Source organism: Taeniopygia guttata, chromosome 3 (assembly GCF_048771995.1).
Source record: "Taeniopygia guttata chromosome 3, bTaeGut7.mat, whole genome shotgun sequence".
NCBI classification, from domain to species: Eukaryota; Metazoa; Chordata; class Aves; order Passeriformes; family Estrildidae; genus Taeniopygia; species Taeniopygia guttata.
In genome coordinates this window covers 47,581,942-47,601,573 of record NC_133027.1, presented here as the reverse complement: position 1 = coordinate 47,601,573, position 19,632 = coordinate 47,581,942, and the positions used below count along the sequence as shown (strand labels likewise).

The following is a 19,632-nucleotide window of genomic DNA, read 5'->3' as shown; positions in this document are numbered from 1 at the left end:
GGCACACAGCAGATGAAGTGAATTGCTGAAACAAGGAGTCACTGCTGCTTTCTCAGTGGCAGAGTCGTAACAACACCCACTGTTTCCCTAAAAGTGGTTTCCTTGGCATCTCAGCATGAGAAGCTTTGTACTGTGAGGTTTTGTGTGCAGCCAGGTGCTGGGAATTGAGAGAGGCTGCCTGCAGTTCCTGGAGAAGATGGACAGTTGGGTGTTGACCATACTTAAATGGCACCTCATCCCCAAAAGCCTGGGGTTTCCCTGGAGATGTTTTGTAAGCTGTGAGCAGGAAGGCTGCCAGTATTAATACCCTGCAAGGAGAAGGAATGTTTCTTGGTGGCAACGCAAAGCCAAGTGTGGTGCAGTAACCACTCTGGCTCACCTGCAGGAGCTCCTGCTTTGTAGCAATTAACCCAAGCCCTGTGGGCATGCATCCTTTTTGAATCATGTGTGGTTACTTTCACAGCTTTGCAGAGGTGGGCAGTACCTCATAAACTGTGGTGCAAAGGGTTAATTACCGATTAAATGCCTATAACCCATTAGTGCTGAGCATGCAGAACAAACTTGCCTGTTCACAGCCTGGATTGGAATAATTTTCAGACCTGATTCAATTTCTATCTTTGCTAGGTCAGAGTCTGCTGTTATAAAATTTATTCAGTGTAAGAATACTGCTATACCATGAACAAAATAAAAAAAAAAATTCCCTCTGAGATTTTTGTTTATAACAAAGCTTTTTGTAGCCCAGTGTTTTCAGTTATTTAACTTCTCTTCCCTGAACACTCTTCGAGTTTTTCCAACAGTTTTTTTTGTAAAATGGAGCAGCAGAACCTGATACGTTATTCATGGAGCAGAGGAACGAGAACCAAATACAGCGTCACCGTAACCTACCTACTCATCTTTTGATTTTCATCTGTTTGTACAGCTGAGGCTCGCATTAGCCCTTTTGGCCACAGCCTTGCGTGGGGAATTCATGTCGAGCTGATTGCTTCCCAGAACCCCGGGTCTCATATTCAGTCTGTGCTTCGGAGGATAGAGTCCTCTCTCTCCCTCTCATCCTGTAAGTATGGCCTGGATTCTTCATTTTCATAAGGTGATTTTTTTACTTGGCCATATTAACCTAATTTAATATTAAACCTAAACTGGTTTCTCCCATCTTTCTACACACCCCAGTTGCTCTGTGTCAGGCTTGTTCTTTTGTAGTTTGTTTTCTGCCATTCCCAGTCTCATGTCTAACCACAATCACTTAACTTAAAGCCAGTTCACTGGTGAGGCTATTAAATAGTAAAGGGATGATCACGAATGCCTGTGGAATCCAACAGGAACCCATTTGTTTGCTAACAGTTTCCGATTTACAGTTACTTTGGTTTTCTTAATTTGTCAGCTTCTTAATACTTCTAGTATGACTGTGGACTCAAAAGTGACTTCAGTATAGAATAGGTTCAAGGTTTTAGTCTGCCTTATACACTGCTCTCCGCCAATGGAGTCCTGATTTCCATGTACAGATGGAGACACTCCATGTAGGCTTCAAAGCATTCAACAGAACAAGTCAAATTACTTAGATTTGTAATACTGTTAACAATGCTGCCTTCATCAAGTGAACTTGTAATTTTTGCAAGAAATTACATCAAATTAGTTTGACAGGATCTATTTTCCTTAAAGCCAAGTTAATTGACTTTAATTACAGAGCTTTGAAAAAAGTTGTTAATTGAGGCCAACATTGGTTGTTCTATCCTCTGCAAAATAGTGGAGACTCACCCAACTGGCTTGTAATTACTTTCTACCCTTCTCAAATAGTAGCCCAGTATGAGCCTTCTTCCTGTCCTTGGTCCTTCCCCAAGGGCCAAAAACTGCTTTAGATGCAGTAGCAGCTCCAAGGCTACTTCTGTAAACTTTCTGAGACAAGTTTATTTCTAGCAACTAATCTGTATCACCCAGAATCGTTTATCTACTGCCTAACATCCCCTCTCCAGGGGCTGCTGTGGTGGGAAGCTATTTCATTATCATCATCATAAACAGATCATCCAGCCTTTTACCTGCGTGCTAATCGGAAACATTTACTCAATAACTTCTGCTGCTGTCACATTGTTATGAACGTTTCTACAAGTTTTATTGTTCAGGATTCATCCTTCATAATCTGCTTAGAAAAATTGAAATGCATTTCTGATTTTATGTGCCTCTGTTTTTTTCTAATATCTTTTTGTTTCCTGTATATAATCTTTATTTTAGCTTTTTTTGCTTCTTATTATCTCTTCCTGTTCCCCCTTTCATGTACCAGTTTTCTATATAACATTTTATATGTATTTTCACTTCCTTGGTAAACCCAGCTGCTGGGGGTTTTTTTTGTTGTGTGTTATTTTTATCTAGCCCATTTCCATGGTTGTAACACTGGAGGCATTTAGGAAATATCTTAAGCTGCAGATGTCAGCAATTTTCTGTATGTTGTCCTTCAGCCTGATTTGACTCCCATTCACTCCAGTTTTATGAAACTGCTTCTCAGAAAGCATGCACTAGGACTTTAATTTATGTATCTATAAAGAGTGTACGCTCAAATATTGCATAAAATTCTGGTCTGGATTTGATTGCAGACAATGTTAACTATTTGCACAGGAAGTGTTGGTCCTTTTCAGTCTAAACAACCAGTAACCTTCTGGTTTGTGATCATTTCCTCTCTACTGAGACAAAGTCTCGAGCAGGGATGCTCTGGCTCCTGGGCAGTTCAGGTGTAGCTGTTACCCAGCCAGCGGTGAGCTGTGTGTTTGCAGCACTGCAGCTCCTGCCCAGTGCAGCCCCTGGCTGGGGCAGGAAGCAGGTGGGTCCTGCTGCACATGGGGTGGGTGCTTGGGCTTTAGTTCATATGTGGTGGAGTTCAGCTCTTCACCTTGTGATGATCATGCTGTGAGCTGCTCCTGTCCCCTTTGGTGCTGCCAGGTTAATGTTGTAGATGACTCATTGGCAAGAGCTTAATTTCACAAGGTTGGGAAGGTCAATCCTTTTTTTAATTTAGGGGTTACTTGTTATTTGTAGCCCTTTGGAAAAGATAGGCCTGTGTTAGTGCTAATGACATAAGGTCTCCAGAGTAACACAGAGAGTATTTTGTACTTCTTGTTTGTAAGTGTTGAAGAAGCTCATCATCCCTATAACTCTCCAAGATTATTTATTTCCTAGTTGTCAGTCACTCAGATGTCATTTGTGACACATATGGCCTGGCACCACCCTCTTCCATTTGGATTTTTTAAATTGGCTACAGCTGTTTCTGTTACTAATATAATAGTCTAAATATAGCTATTATTTTTCAAGAGTACTATTTTGCATTGCTACTTTATAGGAAGAGGGTTTATCCATTTTTTTCAGAATCCTGTAATTAGCATCAGCAACTGAAAAGGGTCATCTTCTCACAGCCTTTGCTTTGGTTGATGATCTCCTCGATATCCAGTTTGTGCTAAATGTGCTTGTGGTTGCTTATTTGACCTGACTCCCCCAGCCAGCCTGGCTTAGAGTGTCAATTTGTTCCCTATCAAGAGGTCCTTTTCCCTTTACAACACAATCCATAAATCTGACATGTTCCCTATGCTGTGGGAACAGCAAAGTTGTTAATTTCAGTGGTCTTCAGCTTTTAGTCTCTTTGTGCTAGGAAACAGGGAGGAACTGCAGACAAGATCTCCAGATCTCCTGAATTGTCAGGAGTTGTGTAGTTCACAAGGCATATCACAGGGTCATTTTCAGTGAAACCCTCCCTATCTGCTCCAGATTACCACCCAGTTTTGCCTTTTTGTTTTAAATACACAGAAATAGAGTGGACTCTGTACACGCTGAGGGTGTAGAATATACCTTTGGTCAGTTGGGTTCAGCTTTCCTAGCTCTGTCCCTTCCCAAGCCACCCCCGCCTACTTCCAACAGCGGCAGAGTGAGAAACAAAGAAGGTGTTGATGCTTTGCGAGCACTGCTCAGCAATAACTTAAACATTGGTGAGTTACCAGCGTTGTTCTGCTCACAAAGCTGAAGCACACACAGCAGGGTTTGGGATGCTGTGGAGAAACTGAACCCCATCCAGACACAGTAAATTTACCTGAGATGTCATCTAGCAGTAAGCTGCTGTCATACACTGAACTCACAGTGGCAACATCTGGGTTTGAGAGAACAAGTCTCACTAGAGAATTATCTGTGCGTGTGTGAGCATAGGCAGGGTTTCTGCGTGCCCCCATTACTGGTGTAGTCAGTACTTGACACTCACTGCCTTTATCACTGTGTGGTTGCCACTCAGTTTGGGAACCCCGCCCATCAGCATCTTGGCTGTCGTAGGTGTAGCCAGCAACAATGATGGTGAGAAATCTGGGGCTTTCTTTGTGGGCTGGCCACAGGCAAATAGGAAGAAGAGGATTTTCCCCGCAGTGTAACTGGACAAATAAGGGATTTAAATAACTCTATTAAGATGCTAGCAGTAGCAACCCAGAAGAAATGAGAGCCCCTTCAGGAGGGAATGGTGTCTGGAAGGGTTTCAAAGTAAGTCTCCTGATTTGAGACTCAGCTTGCTCCCTTTTTCTTGCTGTCACATCCTCCAAGTTCTTCGGTCACAGCACAGAAATCAGACAAGGCAGAGAAGGGGTTAGTTTCATTCCTGCATGTGTGAAGGAGGATGGGGAGGAGCAGTGAGGGTTTTTTTTTTTTTTTTGAGAGAAAATATTTTTTTATGCCCCTTTCATGGTACATAGTGGCAAAGAGTTGCAGAACTTATTTACTGCGTTCTTCCCCTTTCCCCCCTTCCTTCCCTGCCCATCCTGATTCACATTTGGCACTCTGCTCTGCACCGCTCCCATACTGTGGGTCAGATGAACACCCATTAATCCTGGGTAGAAGCTAAAAATAGGAATTGAAAGAAAAAAGAACAGTGTGAATCAACCTGCAATCATCTTTCTGTTCTCCTAATGGGAGAAAAGAAAGAGGAAATCAGTGGAGACTCTGTTTTACTTCTTCTCTTTCCAAGACAAAATTATTCTGGCATTTGCAGCAGTTGTTCTCTTGCTATAGGTTTTCTAATTTACACACTTAAAAGGCACTTCAAAATTTAGGTGCATTAGCTCAAAATGCTTATGCAGACCATCCACCCACTTCTCTCTGCTCATGAATAGAGCTACCACAAGCAGCCTGATGAAGGAGGAATGTAGCTTGAAATCACACCATTGAATTTACATGGTGTTCTCTCAGAACCAAGGATAGACCTGTCCTTTGTGGGGGTTAACTCTAGAGTAAGCAGTAGCTGCTGCCATTAGTTCTTAATTTCAAAGATTCTTTTAACACATTTTAAGCATAAAAGAATCCTATGTGCAGTTTTAAGTCCAATTTGCAGTTCAGTTCATGAGCATAAAACCTGCAGGCCTTCCCTCTGAAGTTAGTTACACATAAGACTTTTTCTTTCAGTTTACAAGTGAAGTTTGGAGGTTGGTGGGAAAAGAAAAAACAAACACAGAAGAACATTTTCTCAGAACTACTGCATTTTTCTAGGGCATCTTTTTTTCAAAGTAATAAAAGCCCTGAGACAGTACGAGGCATAACTCGGTTACTGTAACTTTAAGAGATTGCAGCGTGAGCCTTTAATTGCTTCTTGTGTTTTGTTCTGGCTTGGTTTTGCTGAAAGGGATGCATCACAGGGAGTGGAGAAGAATTCACTGTTTTTTGAAAAAGATGAGGCCCCAACATTCACAGACTTGGCTGGCAAAGAAACTGCAGAAAACCAAAAGGGTGGAGACGTGTCTTTCATGGGCAGTTTGGAGGGTTCATCTTCTCTTCTTGCACTGGGGAGCTTTTGATTATGGCTGCTCAAACAGCATTGTGGTAATGCAGCTTCCTGTGACCTTGCCAGGTGACATCCCCACCAGACAGCTGCCAGCCAGTCCCACCACCACAACTGACCCTCAAAGACCACTGGTTATTGTTCCCCCTGCCCAGCTGGAACACTGACTTCCTTTTTCCTCTCTAACTTGTAATAAATAGATCATATAGCTATATGGATAATGAACAGATTGTCTGGGCTGTAGTAAATCTCTTGCCAGAGGGGGACCAAGACATTCATGGCTCTTCCTTCCTGGCCATGAGTGGCCACTCGCCCTGCCCCATGGACAGCTGTGCTCCAGCCTCTGGCAGAAGCCAAGGCTCTGGTGGTAGCTCAGTGAAGTCCTTCAACATGCACCTTCTATTCCCTGCTCCTGACCTCCAAGGCTGGCTAAAATTAAATGGGCAAGGTGAAGCCCAAACCTTAACTTTTTATAACTGTCTTCTAGTGCCAGTCTCAAAGGGGAAAAGAAGGAAGGCAAGCACGGGGCCACACTTTGCAGGCATGTGTTATAACTTGAACCTTGTCTGTATTGTCAGGAAGCTGTTGTTTCCAGGGCTGTGTGCCCAGTCACTCAGTAATGGGGAGAAATAGCAGGGCAGAATATGGCACTTCAAAGCCCCTTCCAGGGTCTGCTCTTCTTGGAGCAGCTGGAGCTGCTCCCTTTCCTGAACCCCTTCTGCCACCATTGTAGAGGACTTCCAAAGCAACTGTAAGCTGACAAAAAACAATAGTAAGAGCATTCCAGCATTGTAAAAGGCATTGGCTTTGAACCAGGGCAGAATGGCGGCAGCTCAACTGAGACTGCTCTTCCTGCTCTTCCAGCCATGGATGGCCATGGACACTGGGCAACAGCCTAACTTTTGACTGCTACAGATAAACAATTGAACTGCTGGTGGTTTTTGGCTGCTCAGACCACTAAAGTAGAATCTGGGAGTGAAGCATTAAAAATCAAATTATGCAGCCCAGGAATTTTTGAGTGTTGTTTTGAAACATATTTGAAGTTTTGCCCTGGTGTTTCTGGCTTTTTGTTCAGGAACATGACTTTGTGTATGTGAGATTTTCTGTGTATGTTTAACAGTCAGAGGACATCCAGTGGTAGTACTGTGTCTTCTCTGATTTACATTTTTTAATGCAGCATGACAAGTGTGATGCACATGTAGACTTGCAAGAATTCTACACAAATCTCCAGCTTTATTCAAGGCTGAACTGGATCTATCATAATGCAGTAAAAATATATTCTTTCTAGATTGGACCTTAGTATAAAAATTATATGTATATACAGTAACCTCCAACCCACAAGCCTGGGAAATCATGAATAACACCCAGGACTTTGAATTTTAAAGTATTTGTTGTATCTCTCTGACTTAAAAATTGGGAAATCACTGGCTAAGCTGGAATGTAGGCAGTCCTCTAAAATGTCCCAGAGTTAATAGATAAAACCAAAAACTAATGCAATAAGTGCTGCTGTTTTATTCCATCTGTTTCATTTGAGTTGGCTTGAAACTGACACAGTATTAATTCTGGAACTCCAAAATGCTCCCATCAGCATAGATATGAGTCAAAGAGAGGTCAGAAAGCAGACAGCATGAGAATTACTGACCTACATAAGACTGGTTTAAAGTGCCTATTTGTTGCCCAACTTGGAATGCCTTCTAGTGACTTGTAATTGTCAAAGTGGGTGAGTGAGACTTCTCTGAAAATTGGGGAGTTTAATGTGTCTCAGAGTTGTGTTTCAAATACCTAATCCATCACTTTGTCTTTAGGAGCTTCTAATAGGGCATGGAAAGTAGGACATTTCAACTTTGGGGTAAATTTCTGTGTTGATTATTCCCATACACATCCTGCAAGAGGCATTCCACAGTAATTTTTAAAGTATCTTTTAAAAATTCTTGGAGTTCTTATTCTTGGAAAGCCTTTTCTGTCCTCCTTGAACTTTCACGGTAACTCAGAATGTGGCATTTTGAATATTAAGTCCTACAGTAGCTCATAAAATTAGGTTTATTTGATGTCACAGGCTGATAGTTCTGTGGTGCTTTCAGCAAAACATAAAGCACCAAGAAGATGGCCCTTAGAGATTTCATTTTTCACAGCCATGCTGGATGAAACCCTTAGTTTGATTCATGCTTGTTCACCACAGAGACTGAATAAAAGCCAAGGATTTTTTTGCTTCTGATTTCCTTTTAACATAAATATTTCTTAACTCAGCTTCCCCGCTGATGCTTTCCAGACAAGATTTGTAAGACTTGGTCAGAAAAGGCAGTTGTCAGTCATCCAGCCTATCCCTTTTGTGTTTTTTACTGAGAGAAGTTATCTTAAAAATATGCCGTCAGATTTTATTCCAGGAAGTCCAGGAGGAAAGAGAATGCACCCTGCTGGGTCTGAGCCTGCTCTCCATCTCTTCAGCAGGCTGGAGCCCTCTCCTGTGCCAGTTCCCTTTCGTGTGCAAGGGGTTGGAGGACAGAGGCCTCCAACATGGACAGCATGGATCAAAGGGTGCAGGGTAGACAGGTTTTTCCCTGCATCTCCCAGTACCTCTCCCTCAAACACTTTTGGAACCTATTTTCTCTTACAACTCTAAAAAAAGAAGGTTCTGAAGATGTACCATAAATCAGACTTTCAGATGTGAGCTGCAAAAGCTTAGGAGAAAACTTCTTATGCTTGGAAGGAGTGAATTCACACCATGCTTCCCCCCATGCATGTGCTTACTACTGCAGAAGCAAAGGTTAATCAGTACTTTAGGCTTTTCAGATATCACGTTGGAGCTTTTACTTTTAAAATAGAAGTATAAAAAAGGGAATTTTCCTCTTACTCTTGGACTTTTCCTAGGTTTTGATTAGCTAGCTGAGGACAGCTTTTGTTTTTGTTTATAGAGTGGATGTGTGGCTTTGTTGGGTGTTTCAGTTTTGGCTTCCATTTTGCATCAAGAACAAAAAGAAAAACCAAAGGAGGATTATTTACAGTAATAATAATAATGTTAATTCATCTCCTTAGCCTTCATCTGTATCCTACCTGAAAGTGATTAAGGCGCTATGACTAAATCAATTATTAATAATGATATAATTAATTTTATATCCTTGTCCACTAATGTTTCCACAATGTGGGTAGAAACTACTCTTCTGGTTAGACACATGTTGGATTGGTTGCAATGTTAATGTTGGAGTCCAAGAAATATAATAAGGACAAGAAAGGAGACAAATAATATGTTTATTTTCATTTGTCTCTAAGGAAGTCTCAAAACCCATGAAAATGAGGGGTTATATGTTTTCATAAAAACACATCTTACATTGCCTATAAAAACACAACTTCAAAATAACCAAATTCAACGTGCTTGCATTAGAAAATTTCATTTTAATTAGGTCAGTAACATGCCTTTTAACATTACCAGTGTCAGACTATGATAATGCTGTGCCACCCATAACTCACACATCTGAGAAATGCTGCCTTTCCTAGTGGAAGTGGATTAAAAACTTGTTCCCTTTCTGTAAGATGCACAGCATGTTGGATGAGCAACACTGTGTTCTCATCTCTAGAGAGTTTAGTGTAAAACAACTCCAGATTTTGTTTGGTGATCTCAGAGCTGGCTGAATAATTCCAGCCTTCCACAGCTCTAAATGCTGACATGCAGGGAGATAAAACTTTTGGATATTAAAATCCTGCTCTGTGATACTGAAGGAGATTAGTTTTTGGATTCCATTCATTGACACAAAAGCCAGTGCTGAATGGAGGTGATATTTATTGTCTCTAAAACCCCTGATTAAGCTGAAATCACTTTAGGCATGTACATGCATACATGTATTCTCTCACATTTAGCCAACTCCCCACGATGCTGTTTCTTTGAGCCAAGAACAGACAACTTTCAGGGACTTGGCTTGAAAAGATGTGTGCATGTAACACCCTCTGTCACATTTTACAAGAGGCTGCAATCAAGCAGTCTTTATACTTGGATTGTCTAGACACTTTGACAGTGGGAGGGGACAAGAGAAAGAAAAAGCCCATTTTGTCAGTCGTTCACTTTGCATCAAATTCTTCTTCCCTGTGTGCTGCCGCTGCCAGCAAAAAGATAAAGCAAGAAACACCAAACTAAAATCAAGATATTCTTAATTCGCTGGTTCTCTATACATATAATTCCTAGTAATAAAAATCCAAACCATTTTTTAAACTACCATTTTTTATACATATGTATACCATCCCCTTGTTTATTCACTTTTTTTCAGAATAAATACTTGTAGCAATTTTTCTTTTTGCAACTGATTTATCATTTCAACTTTTTCCTTATCAGTATGTAAATGAAATATGTAGGGTTGTCTTGTCAGCAGTTGTAAATTTATATGTGAAATATTCCTGGATTTCAGTGAGGATTTTTTTTTTCCCTGCTCAGCTGAATGTTTGTGAATGAGCAACAAGAAAACCATTTTCCCTCCCACTGGTTTCCCAGATTTTATGTTTCCTATATCTTTTTTTCTTTAATTTTTTTCTCTACTTTCTTCATGAAAGCACATGGAAAAAAATAAGAGGAGAAACAGAGCTGGGAGGGGAAAGGGAGGAGGTGATAGAGTTTCAGAGGGATGTAAGTCTGCAAGCCAACAAAAAGGCTGTGAAATTCTTCTTTAAACACTAAATCCCGCATATCACTTAGTTGCTTGGAGGTGAATAAGCCCATGTTGCAGCTTTTAAGCAGGCTGATTTAATGGCTTACTCTTCCCTGCTCAGGTGGTCAGCACCTCTCCACCCTTCCTGTTGAGCTGGGATTTCTCTCTCGGTATCTCCCACGCAGCATTTGCTCACTGCCACGCTTTGCTCTCTGCACATCACAGCCACACTTTCACAGAGGTGTAGCAGGGTCCAAGTAGTGAGCCCCAGACTCATCCCTCCCGCCCAAAGCCTTCTGGGCTCTGCCCATGCTGAGAGCAGGGAGATGAGCCATCCATCACCCTACCGGGCTCTTGCCTCCTGTGTGGTCCTGCTTCACTCCCTGGCAGTGCTCACAGAGGCTCTGAGAGGAGCCAGGAAAACCTCAGTTCTGAGTGACATCTCCAAACAACGGGTCTCCGGAGCCAGACCGTCCTGCTGTTGAAATGGTAAAAGCAGTAGTCATGGTTCCACAAGCAGCTTTTCACAGCTGATATGAAGCTGGCCAGGGCACCTCTGCACCTTTTTCGAGGTCCCTGTGGGCTCCCCTGCTGTCACTGCTGGTCCTGGGAATGCACGGTACTCTGCACCTGCAGCTCCAGCCCAGCTTCCAGGGCAAGCAGAGGCAGGAGGTCAGCATGGCTGCAGCAGCAGCAACAGCAGCAGTGTGTTTTGCAGCCTCCAGGCTGCAAACCTTTTTCCCTCAACCAGTTCTTCCTTTAGTTTCTTCAGGGATCCCAGCTCATGCCACCCATGCAGCAAGTGAAGAGTCAGGAGTCCATTTTTCTGTTCTCCCCAAAAGACTTAAACATTTTGGTGAGGGAGCCCTGCTGAGTGGATGTGGTGTCTTGAAGGGAATAAAGAAACACAAAATGAGCAGTTTTAAGTCAGGCTAAGAGCAACAGAGGGTAGACCCATGCTAAATGCAGGCAATACAACTCCAGGAAATAAATAAAGATAAAATTGCAGCATAACAGAATCATTTAGGTTAAAAAGACCTCTGAGGTCATAGCATCCAGCCTTTGACTGATCACTACCTTGTCAACTAGGCCATGGCACTGAGGGCCGTGTCCTAAACCCAAAGTGGCTGGGTCTGATCCTGTGTGTGCCTTGTGATTGCACTCACAATGAGCTGTTCCATAACCTGCTGGGGCACCAAGGGCAGACTGACAGGCCTGTATCTTCCCAGATCCTCCTTCTGGTCCTTCTTGTGGATGGGTGTCACATTGGGCAAACAAAATTATGCTTGTTTTTCTGAACTGACTTGTAGAATAACTGGAATCACCTGAAAATTGTAGAAAAACAGAAGTGTTTCTCTTTTTAATTAGGCAGGTTAGATGTGGGAAGCAGTATCTAGACTGTAGACTGTCACAGAAAAACAGGGAGCTGCTGCATAATTTTTCAAGCACTAGCACTGGTGAAACATTCTTTTTCGGAATCCCATGAGTTTGTCAAAACCAATTTCCTGTGTTGATGCTGGGATAAGGCATAGAAAATAGCCAGCCTGGCAGCTACAGAACAATTAGGAAATTTTAAAAAGCATAGATTTTCTATTTACCCAAAGTGACAGATATTGGTCTGAAATGTGAAAAGAAATGTAAGGTAAAAAAAATGTACTTCACTATATATTTTTTTCTGTTCTCTGCATTTTATCCCTATTTTTATATTCTTGAAAAACATGTGTATCTATTAAGTAATTTTTAAAGATTTTTTTTCGGCCATTTCTCTTCCAACCCCAGTGTTCAGAGTATGTTGTTTGTATGCCAGGTTGCATCTAAGATCACTGTACTGGTTCAGATCAAGGATGCCTCCAGAGAAGTATCTGATTCCCTAGGTTCATCACACCCCACTCCAGAAACTCAGGTTTTGTGTCTAGGTTCAACTTGGGCCAATAGGAAAGAGTTCAGTGACACCACCACATGGATTAGAGAAAGTTAGAGCTAGCAGATAAAAGGCAACACCAGGTAACAGGACTAGCCTTGCAGGAGTGCTTCTGAGATGTGGCAAATCACACTCTGTCTCCCTCCACGCTGAGAGAGGCAGGCACCTAAAACAGAGATTAACCCAGGCCCTGGTAGCACCCCATGAGGGTACTGAGCAAGAGGTTACAAGAATTAAAAAAACTTGGAGCAACCTTTTTGAAGCTGTAATTTTTGAAACCCTCTCAGTTTCATCCTGTGCAGAATCTGTACTTGGAGTTGCTCTGCATTTGACTTGTTAATTCTTCTGGGACTTTCTCTAGTTTCTTAATGTGTGTATTACCTTTGCCAGCCCCGCCTTCTGTTACCAGTGGTTTTAGCATTCAAATTGGTACTGCTTGAAAAGGAGCTTCCTCTTTTTTTTTTTTTTTTTTTTTTAATTTTAGCTGTGCCCTCTGATAGCTCCCTCCTACTTTCCTGCTGTAATAATTCTTGGCTCACTGTGGCTGCTTTTCTGCCTGTCATGCAGAGCTCCAGCAATGTAAGAAGGGTTTTGTCTTTAGGTGAAGTCCACTCCTTGTGGAGTTGGCAAGATCAAATATGAACACAAGCTAAGTGCCTCATTCTGTGTTCTGAGGGCAGTCTTGAACACCTCTGGCTGCACTTTTTTGGCCGAGTCCTTCACTTGCCATATGCATCCTCCTGGAAAAGGGTGAGCAAGGTGGATTTCATCCTCTTGGTCCCTCCTTGCGAAATGTTGCCTGTCAGGGCTGGACAATGATCTGCCACTACCCTAAGAGCAGGCAGGACCCCCTTCCCCAGGCCTTGATGGAAGATTCCTGAAGGGAAGATTTGGTGTGAGCTTTTTTTCCAACATGTTGCTGTTTGTATTCAAGCCACTGCATGTTTTTTTTTCGAAGTACTTAACTTTTGAGCAGAGAACTTAATTTAAGCCTCATCATATGTGTGATGGAGGAGATCTGGTGAGCATCGACATATGAGAACCTATCCTTTCCTTCCTCTCCTAGGATTTTAGATAATGGGCTGTGTGCAATGTAAGGATAAAGAAGCAACAAAACTGACTGACGAGAGGGATGGCAGTTTAACTCAAAGCTCAGGCTACCGCTATGGGACAGATCCTACTCCGCAGCACTATCCTAGCTTTGGTGTGACCTCAATCCCAAACTACAACAACTTCCATGCCACAGGAGGCCAAGGACTGACCGTGTTTGGTGGAGTCAACTCCTCCTCTCATACAGGGACGCTGCGTACAAGAGGAGGAACAGGTGAGCTTGAACATCTTATTTTAGTGCTCTTAGTGTCAGTCATGCATCTACAGCAGAGGCCTGACTGTCTCAGCATGTTGCTTTTAGGAAGAGTTATTTAATGAAATAGTGCAAAGAACTGAAGTAGGGTGGAGCTGGGTCCTTTGCTAATTTGCAGGTTCACTTGGGGCTGAGAAATTATGTGTACATGCCAAATTTGGCTAAATGCCTCATCCCTCTACCAGGGAGTGTAAAGTGTGGGCTGAGCCACCTCAAGTAGTTAAATACTTGGCATGGCTATATCTAAACTGTCCCTTCAACTCCCTTTGCCTGCTTGGGATCCTGTGACTGTACAGAGTGAAGGAGGTGGAGTGCTCACTGACTGCATAAGACCAGAGACATGGGAAACATTTAAAAAGTTGGAAGGTTCAGTTTGGTTTGCCCCTCAGCAGCTGGAGTAGCTTACCTGTAGCTTAGCCACATCATCTCTTGAGGTTCCTTTCCCTCCTGTCTTTTGTGACGGAGTATAATCCACTTATCTTTTTCTTTAGGTGTAACTCTTTTTGTGGCGCTTTATGACTATGAAGCAAGAACAGAAGATGACTTGAGTTTTCACAAAGGAGAAAAATTCCAGATACTTAATAGCTCGTAAGTTTTAGGCTTGGGAATCTACTTTTAAATAGTTTCAAACTTACAATGTTTACAATAATGTTTGCTTGTTTTATTAGTAAAATATGATATTGGCTATTCAAGCTAAGTGCTGTATTGTTGGGAAAAAACACTTCAACCACATGCAGTTTTACTTTAAAAAAAGTGTTAGATTGTGTGATTTACTGCTTACATTTTACAGTAACCCCACATTCAGAACTGAGACTAAGAGCTCTGTACTTTGTCAGTAGCTACAGAGGTTCTGCAAGGCATATACTAACAATTTTCCAATCTACTGCGAGTATCCCTACACAGAAATGAGCTAAAAGCTGATTCACAAAAGAATTGTTATCCAGATGTATGTGCCAAGTTTAAAAGCATTTTTGTCTTTTAAAGGTAGATGATGCAGTCAGAACTTCCTAGGTTCTGTTGCATCTGACATGAAAACCACATTTCCATCCTGGAAATCATAAAACTAAAATTAATTTTATCAACTGCCCATAGAAAAAAAATCCCTTAGCAATTTAAAAATAACTTCTAAAACTCACTGTGCTACTGACCTATATCTGAACATCTTGTAATTCTTGGCTAAGAGCATAAAGTAGCAGGCTCTGTGTTATGCTCACTACTGATATCATGTAGAGGTAAAAATGGGTTAACAACCAAGTATGTCACTTTCTAAGGTCTTTGTGATATTGGTCCTCTTTTTTTTCTTATAATATGTGACAATGAGGTGAATTCACCCCTGGTGCAACTCGTGTTAATTTTAATATAGCAGCTGCAGGGTTGTAATTGGCTCAATGTGCACTGAAGGTTTTTAAAAAATCAGGTAATTCTGTAGAATATTTCATGAAGCTAAAGAGCTTTGATGTAGATGAAAGCACAGAAACTTCAGTTATGATTTGTAGAGGGAGCAGCAATTAAAAATCTTCCTGCTTCTGACTTAGAGGTTGGAAACAAACCCTTTTTAAACCTATGATCCATTTTTATTCACATTGCCTTGTGCCTTCCTAACCTTGCACAAACTATGTCATAACCTGAAACAAGAAGTTCCACACATTATAAATACCTTGTATGTGCCAGTTAGTAGAATCTGGCAGTGCTCACCAGGACTTAGAGAGCAATCATCCTTGGAGCTGGTGAGACGGAGAGATTCCCCTTCATGTCGGTGGCTGCAGTACATGCATTTTGATGCAGGTAATTACTGCCTGGAAGAAGGGTTTCCAAGCAAGGAAAAAAGACCAAGCATCCATTGATTTTCCTGTAGAATCACAGAAGCACAGTTCCCATTGTAGTTAGGTATACTTGCTTATAAACATGGCCCTATCCACACCCCCGGAGTAGTGACAGCCAGACTGGGAATCTCCAGAAGGCTGCTTTTCCATAAGAATGCTTCCTCTCTTCACTTACACCTGGAATTACATTAAATAAGCCCATTTTTTAAGCACCTTGCAAATAGAAAGCATATATGTGCAAAAAAGTCGTGTCTGGAATTTTTGGATGGGTTTGGATTTGGATTTTGATTAACTTTCAAGAAACAAAATTTGATTTATGCTTTGGAGTAAACATTCAGAGCAACACCTGAAATTACATACAGGGGGTATCCCTGTGATTTGAACCCAGATATTTTACTAAAGGCATTCTGGGTGAAAGAGGTGCCTGCAGAGTGGTCCAGAGCAGAGCCTGACTTTGGGGCTTCAAAACACTGGGCCATCCCCAGTGTTCCCACCACCACACCCTGTCTGGCCCCATTGACTAGCTGCCTCCTACCTCAGCTGCAGATCTGAAATTAAAAGCTGTGAAAAAAGCCTGCATTCCTCCTCCTTTCTGGCAGTGCTTTGAGAGATTTCAGCTTCTCTGTCAAAGCAGAGGGGGTTGTTCCTGACATTGGAATCATCCCCAGGACTGCTTTTTTCCTCCCTAGATACGACAAAATGCCTCCATCTAGTGGACTCTCTGCACAGCAAGGAGAAGAGATGGAACGGTACCATTTATCAAGCTCAGTGTGGCATAATGCCTCAGAAATATTCTACAGCAGCATATGGGGGAAGGGTTAGCACTTCACTGGCAACACTAGAGACACAAACAAAAAGGGCCATTTGCCTGACATACTAGTGCACACAGGGTGTATTAAAACAGTGTCAACTGCCAGCCTCTGCAAAAGCTATTTGCACTTTATGTTTCTTGAACTGTTAAATTGGAAGTGTCTCCTTTTTGACTAATCACAGCTTTTTTTCTAGTTGTTTTCCATAGAGTTTGTGCTCCTTTAAACTGTTAAAAAAAAAAAAAAAGTGAACTTGCAAATTTAAAGAATTCACCTTGACACAACCTTTCCTTCCAGTAAAAGCTTAGACAATGTGTTTTCTGTAGGTTTTTGCTTCCAGAAGAGGCTGGATTCTCCAGTCACATTTGATGATAGTGTTTCATTTAGTGAACAAGTCTCTGGTTTGCAGAGAAGGGAACTGAAAAAGAGTTTCTAAGCAGTCCAGAAACAGAAAAGAGAATGCTTATTAGTAGTGGTAGGAGTTAAACACTCGTGAATCTGGTGCTGAGAATGAAAGAGAAATTGCTAAATCCAAAATCATTGCATCCTGCAAAAAAGCTGAGAAATAAACTTCTCTTGAAGTTGCACATCCTGCACCAATGTGCATTGTCTGAAAGGCAGTACCATGTCCCTCTGTGTGTCCCAGTGTAAAACAAAAATTAATGCTAAGCCTACAGAATACTGCCTTAAGATAGTCCTGCATGAACTTCTTCGTATTTAAATATGAAGAATGTTGTAGAAGAAAAGCTTTTTGTAAGCATTTGAAAATGCAGCCTAGTCCTGTGCTACCTCCCCAGGTGGCCAGCAGAGGGAATCTAGGCAATGAAGAGTGATCCTTAAGGGCCATCTAAAATGCCATGTGGATGGATGGCTTTTTGATATCTTTGTGTTTCAGATTAATTGTGCTCATGGAAGTTTAAAATTAGCAGTGAATGTGACACTGTGTTGTGGTTTAACCTCAGAGAACAATTCAGCCCCACACAGCCACTCATTCACTTCTCCCGTGGTGGGATCAGGGAGAGAATCAAAAGGGTAAAAGTGAGAAAATTCAGGGGTTGAGGTGAAGGCAGTTTAAAAGGTAAAGCAAAAGTCATGTGCAGAAGCCAAGCAAAATAAGGAATTCATTCATGGCTTCCATAGGCAGGTGGGTGTTCAGCCATCCCCAAGAAAGCAGGCTTCCATCATGCCTAACCATGACTCGGGAAGGTAAATGCCATCCCTCCAAACATTCCCTCCTTGTCCTTCTTCTTCCCCAGCTTTACATGCTCAGCATGCTGCCATGGGTTATGGAATAGCCCTGTGGTCAGCTGGAGTCAGCTGTCCCAGCAGTGACCCCTCACACAGATCCCTGCACACCCCCTGCCCCTCTCTGCTCGGGTGAGAGGCTGAAAAGGCCTTGACACTGTGGGAATGCTGCTCAGCAGTAATGAAAACATCCCTGCATTATCAACACTCTTTCCAGCACAAATCCAAAACATAGTCCCATACCAGCTACTCTGAGGAAAATTAACTTGTTCCCAGCCAAAATCAGAACACAGCATTCAATTTGGCAATTTTCCTATAAGCTTTTTGAAGGGTCTGTATTAGAATAATTGCCATGGAGACAGTTTTCAATATTCTAGTCCAAATTCAGCCCTCACCAAACCTGATTACACTGGGCTGTTCTGCCTCTTCATGCCATTATGCTGCATCTGAAAAGCTACGGTACTAATCACTGCTGCAATAATTCTAGATGTAAAGTAATATGTGTATTATTTGGGTTTAAGTGCAAACAGCTCTCTTGGAAGCACACTGATGATAGAGACAAGTTGCTGTGGCTTCTTGCAGCCATGCAGTTTTGGGTGCTGTTAATGAAGTCAGATAATTGTCTTTACAGCTGTATCCTGCTCTCATTTCTCCTCCTCACCTCTGTTTCCACAGGGAAGGAGACTGGTGGGAAGCCCGTTCCTTGACAACAGGCGAAACTGGTTACATTCCCAGTAATTATGTGGCTCCAGTCGATTCCATCCAAGCAGAGGAGTATGTTTTCTTTTTGTGTTCTAAAGACCCATTAGGGCTGTACTAGAAGGAGGTGTGAGGAGTTGGTTTTGATTGATTGCAGCAATTTTTCAAATTACTTACGTTATATTTATTTCAGTTCTTAACTGCACTGATAAATAATTAGGTAATTAGTAACAAAAGAAGCATGAGCTCAGTGCTTTTTCAATGTCAAAACAAAGGAAGAAAACCTAAAGGAACACAGGTCTGCCTCCTTTTTTCAACTGTCAGCTAGTTTCAAGCTTTAACCAAAAGGTGCCCTTGCTTTTCCTGAACCAACTTGTAAAAATATTTTGAGTTGACTAGTGTGCAAACTGTCCATTAAAAAGGGCACGTTGTATCAACAAATACAATTCCTAGGATAGGTAGGATGCCCACAATTCATACACAAAGCTGCCTAATGAGCAACCATCTATGCAAAGAAAAAGAGTGATATGTGTATTCACGTTATTTCCAATATGAAAGATACAGTGGAGGAGCTTATAGAGCCGAGCAGTACTAATTTAATAATTAGTACTGAAGTCTGTACTTCAGGCTGTCCTTGGCTGATTGTGAAACAACACAAAAACGTTGCTGCAGGAAGGAAAAAAGGTTGTAAAAGCCTCTGAAAGCCTCGTATAGAACCTCAAGTTAAGTGGTTGAATCTTGTCCTTCTACTGAGATTTTATAGCTGTGCTGCAACAAAAATACTGAGTACTAGGAAATCACAGTGTAGGTTAAATATTTATAGCAACATCTGTACAAGTACTGCTCTTTGGCAGCAACAGTTTTCTGCCCTTTTCTCTCTGTTTGTCCAATTCTGGCCTTTGCTGGACGACACCAAGTGTTCTCAACACCTACTGATTACAGGCTTAATGCAAAGAGCTACTGCCCAACACGAGGAACATCTATTACATGGTTTGTCACATTGGCTTTCCAGCATGATAAAAGAGACACAGTGTGACAAAAAGGTCAACTGTATCTGAGTAATCACAGTTTCCACACAAAATCCTCTCCGTGTCTGGGCTTTGTGACACTATTTAGTAATGCTACATCACATGTTGTCTTACTATTTCTGGTATTTCCCTAAGGTGGTACTTTGGCAAGCTTGGCCGAAAAGATGCAGAGAGGCAGCTGCTGTCATTTGGAAACCCCAGAGGTACCTTCTTGATCCGGGAAAGTGAAACTACCAAAGGTAGGATGGGCATTCTGACTATGAATGAGAAGATAATACGGGAAAAATTTTGCTGAGTGTGTGAAATACTGTTTTCAGTGGTGTGAAGG

General features: G+C 41.9%; 1 protein-coding gene across 3 annotated transcripts in view; it reads left to right on the top strand.

The window, feature by feature from the left end:
- The first annotated feature begins 919 nt into the window (after nucleotides 1-919).
- Nucleotides 920-19,632, top strand: part of FYN (FYN proto-oncogene, Src family tyrosine kinase) — a 53,354-nt gene continuing 34,641 nt past the window's right edge. For all 3 annotated transcript variants that reach the window (XM_004174223.6, XM_032747538.3, XM_072926787.1), the window contains exons 1-5: nucleotides 920-1,054; nucleotides 13,404-13,661; nucleotides 14,192-14,288; nucleotides 18,253-18,351; nucleotides 19,440-19,543. In XM_004174223.6, coding sequence (XP_004174271.1) covers nucleotides 13,415-13,661; nucleotides 14,192-14,288; nucleotides 18,253-18,351; nucleotides 19,440-19,543 — 547 coding nt within the window. In that variant the 5' untranslated portion in view covers nucleotides 920-1,054; nucleotides 13,404-13,414. The remainder of the gene's footprint in view (nucleotides 1,055-13,403; nucleotides 13,662-14,191; nucleotides 14,289-18,252; nucleotides 18,352-19,439; nucleotides 19,544-19,632) is intronic.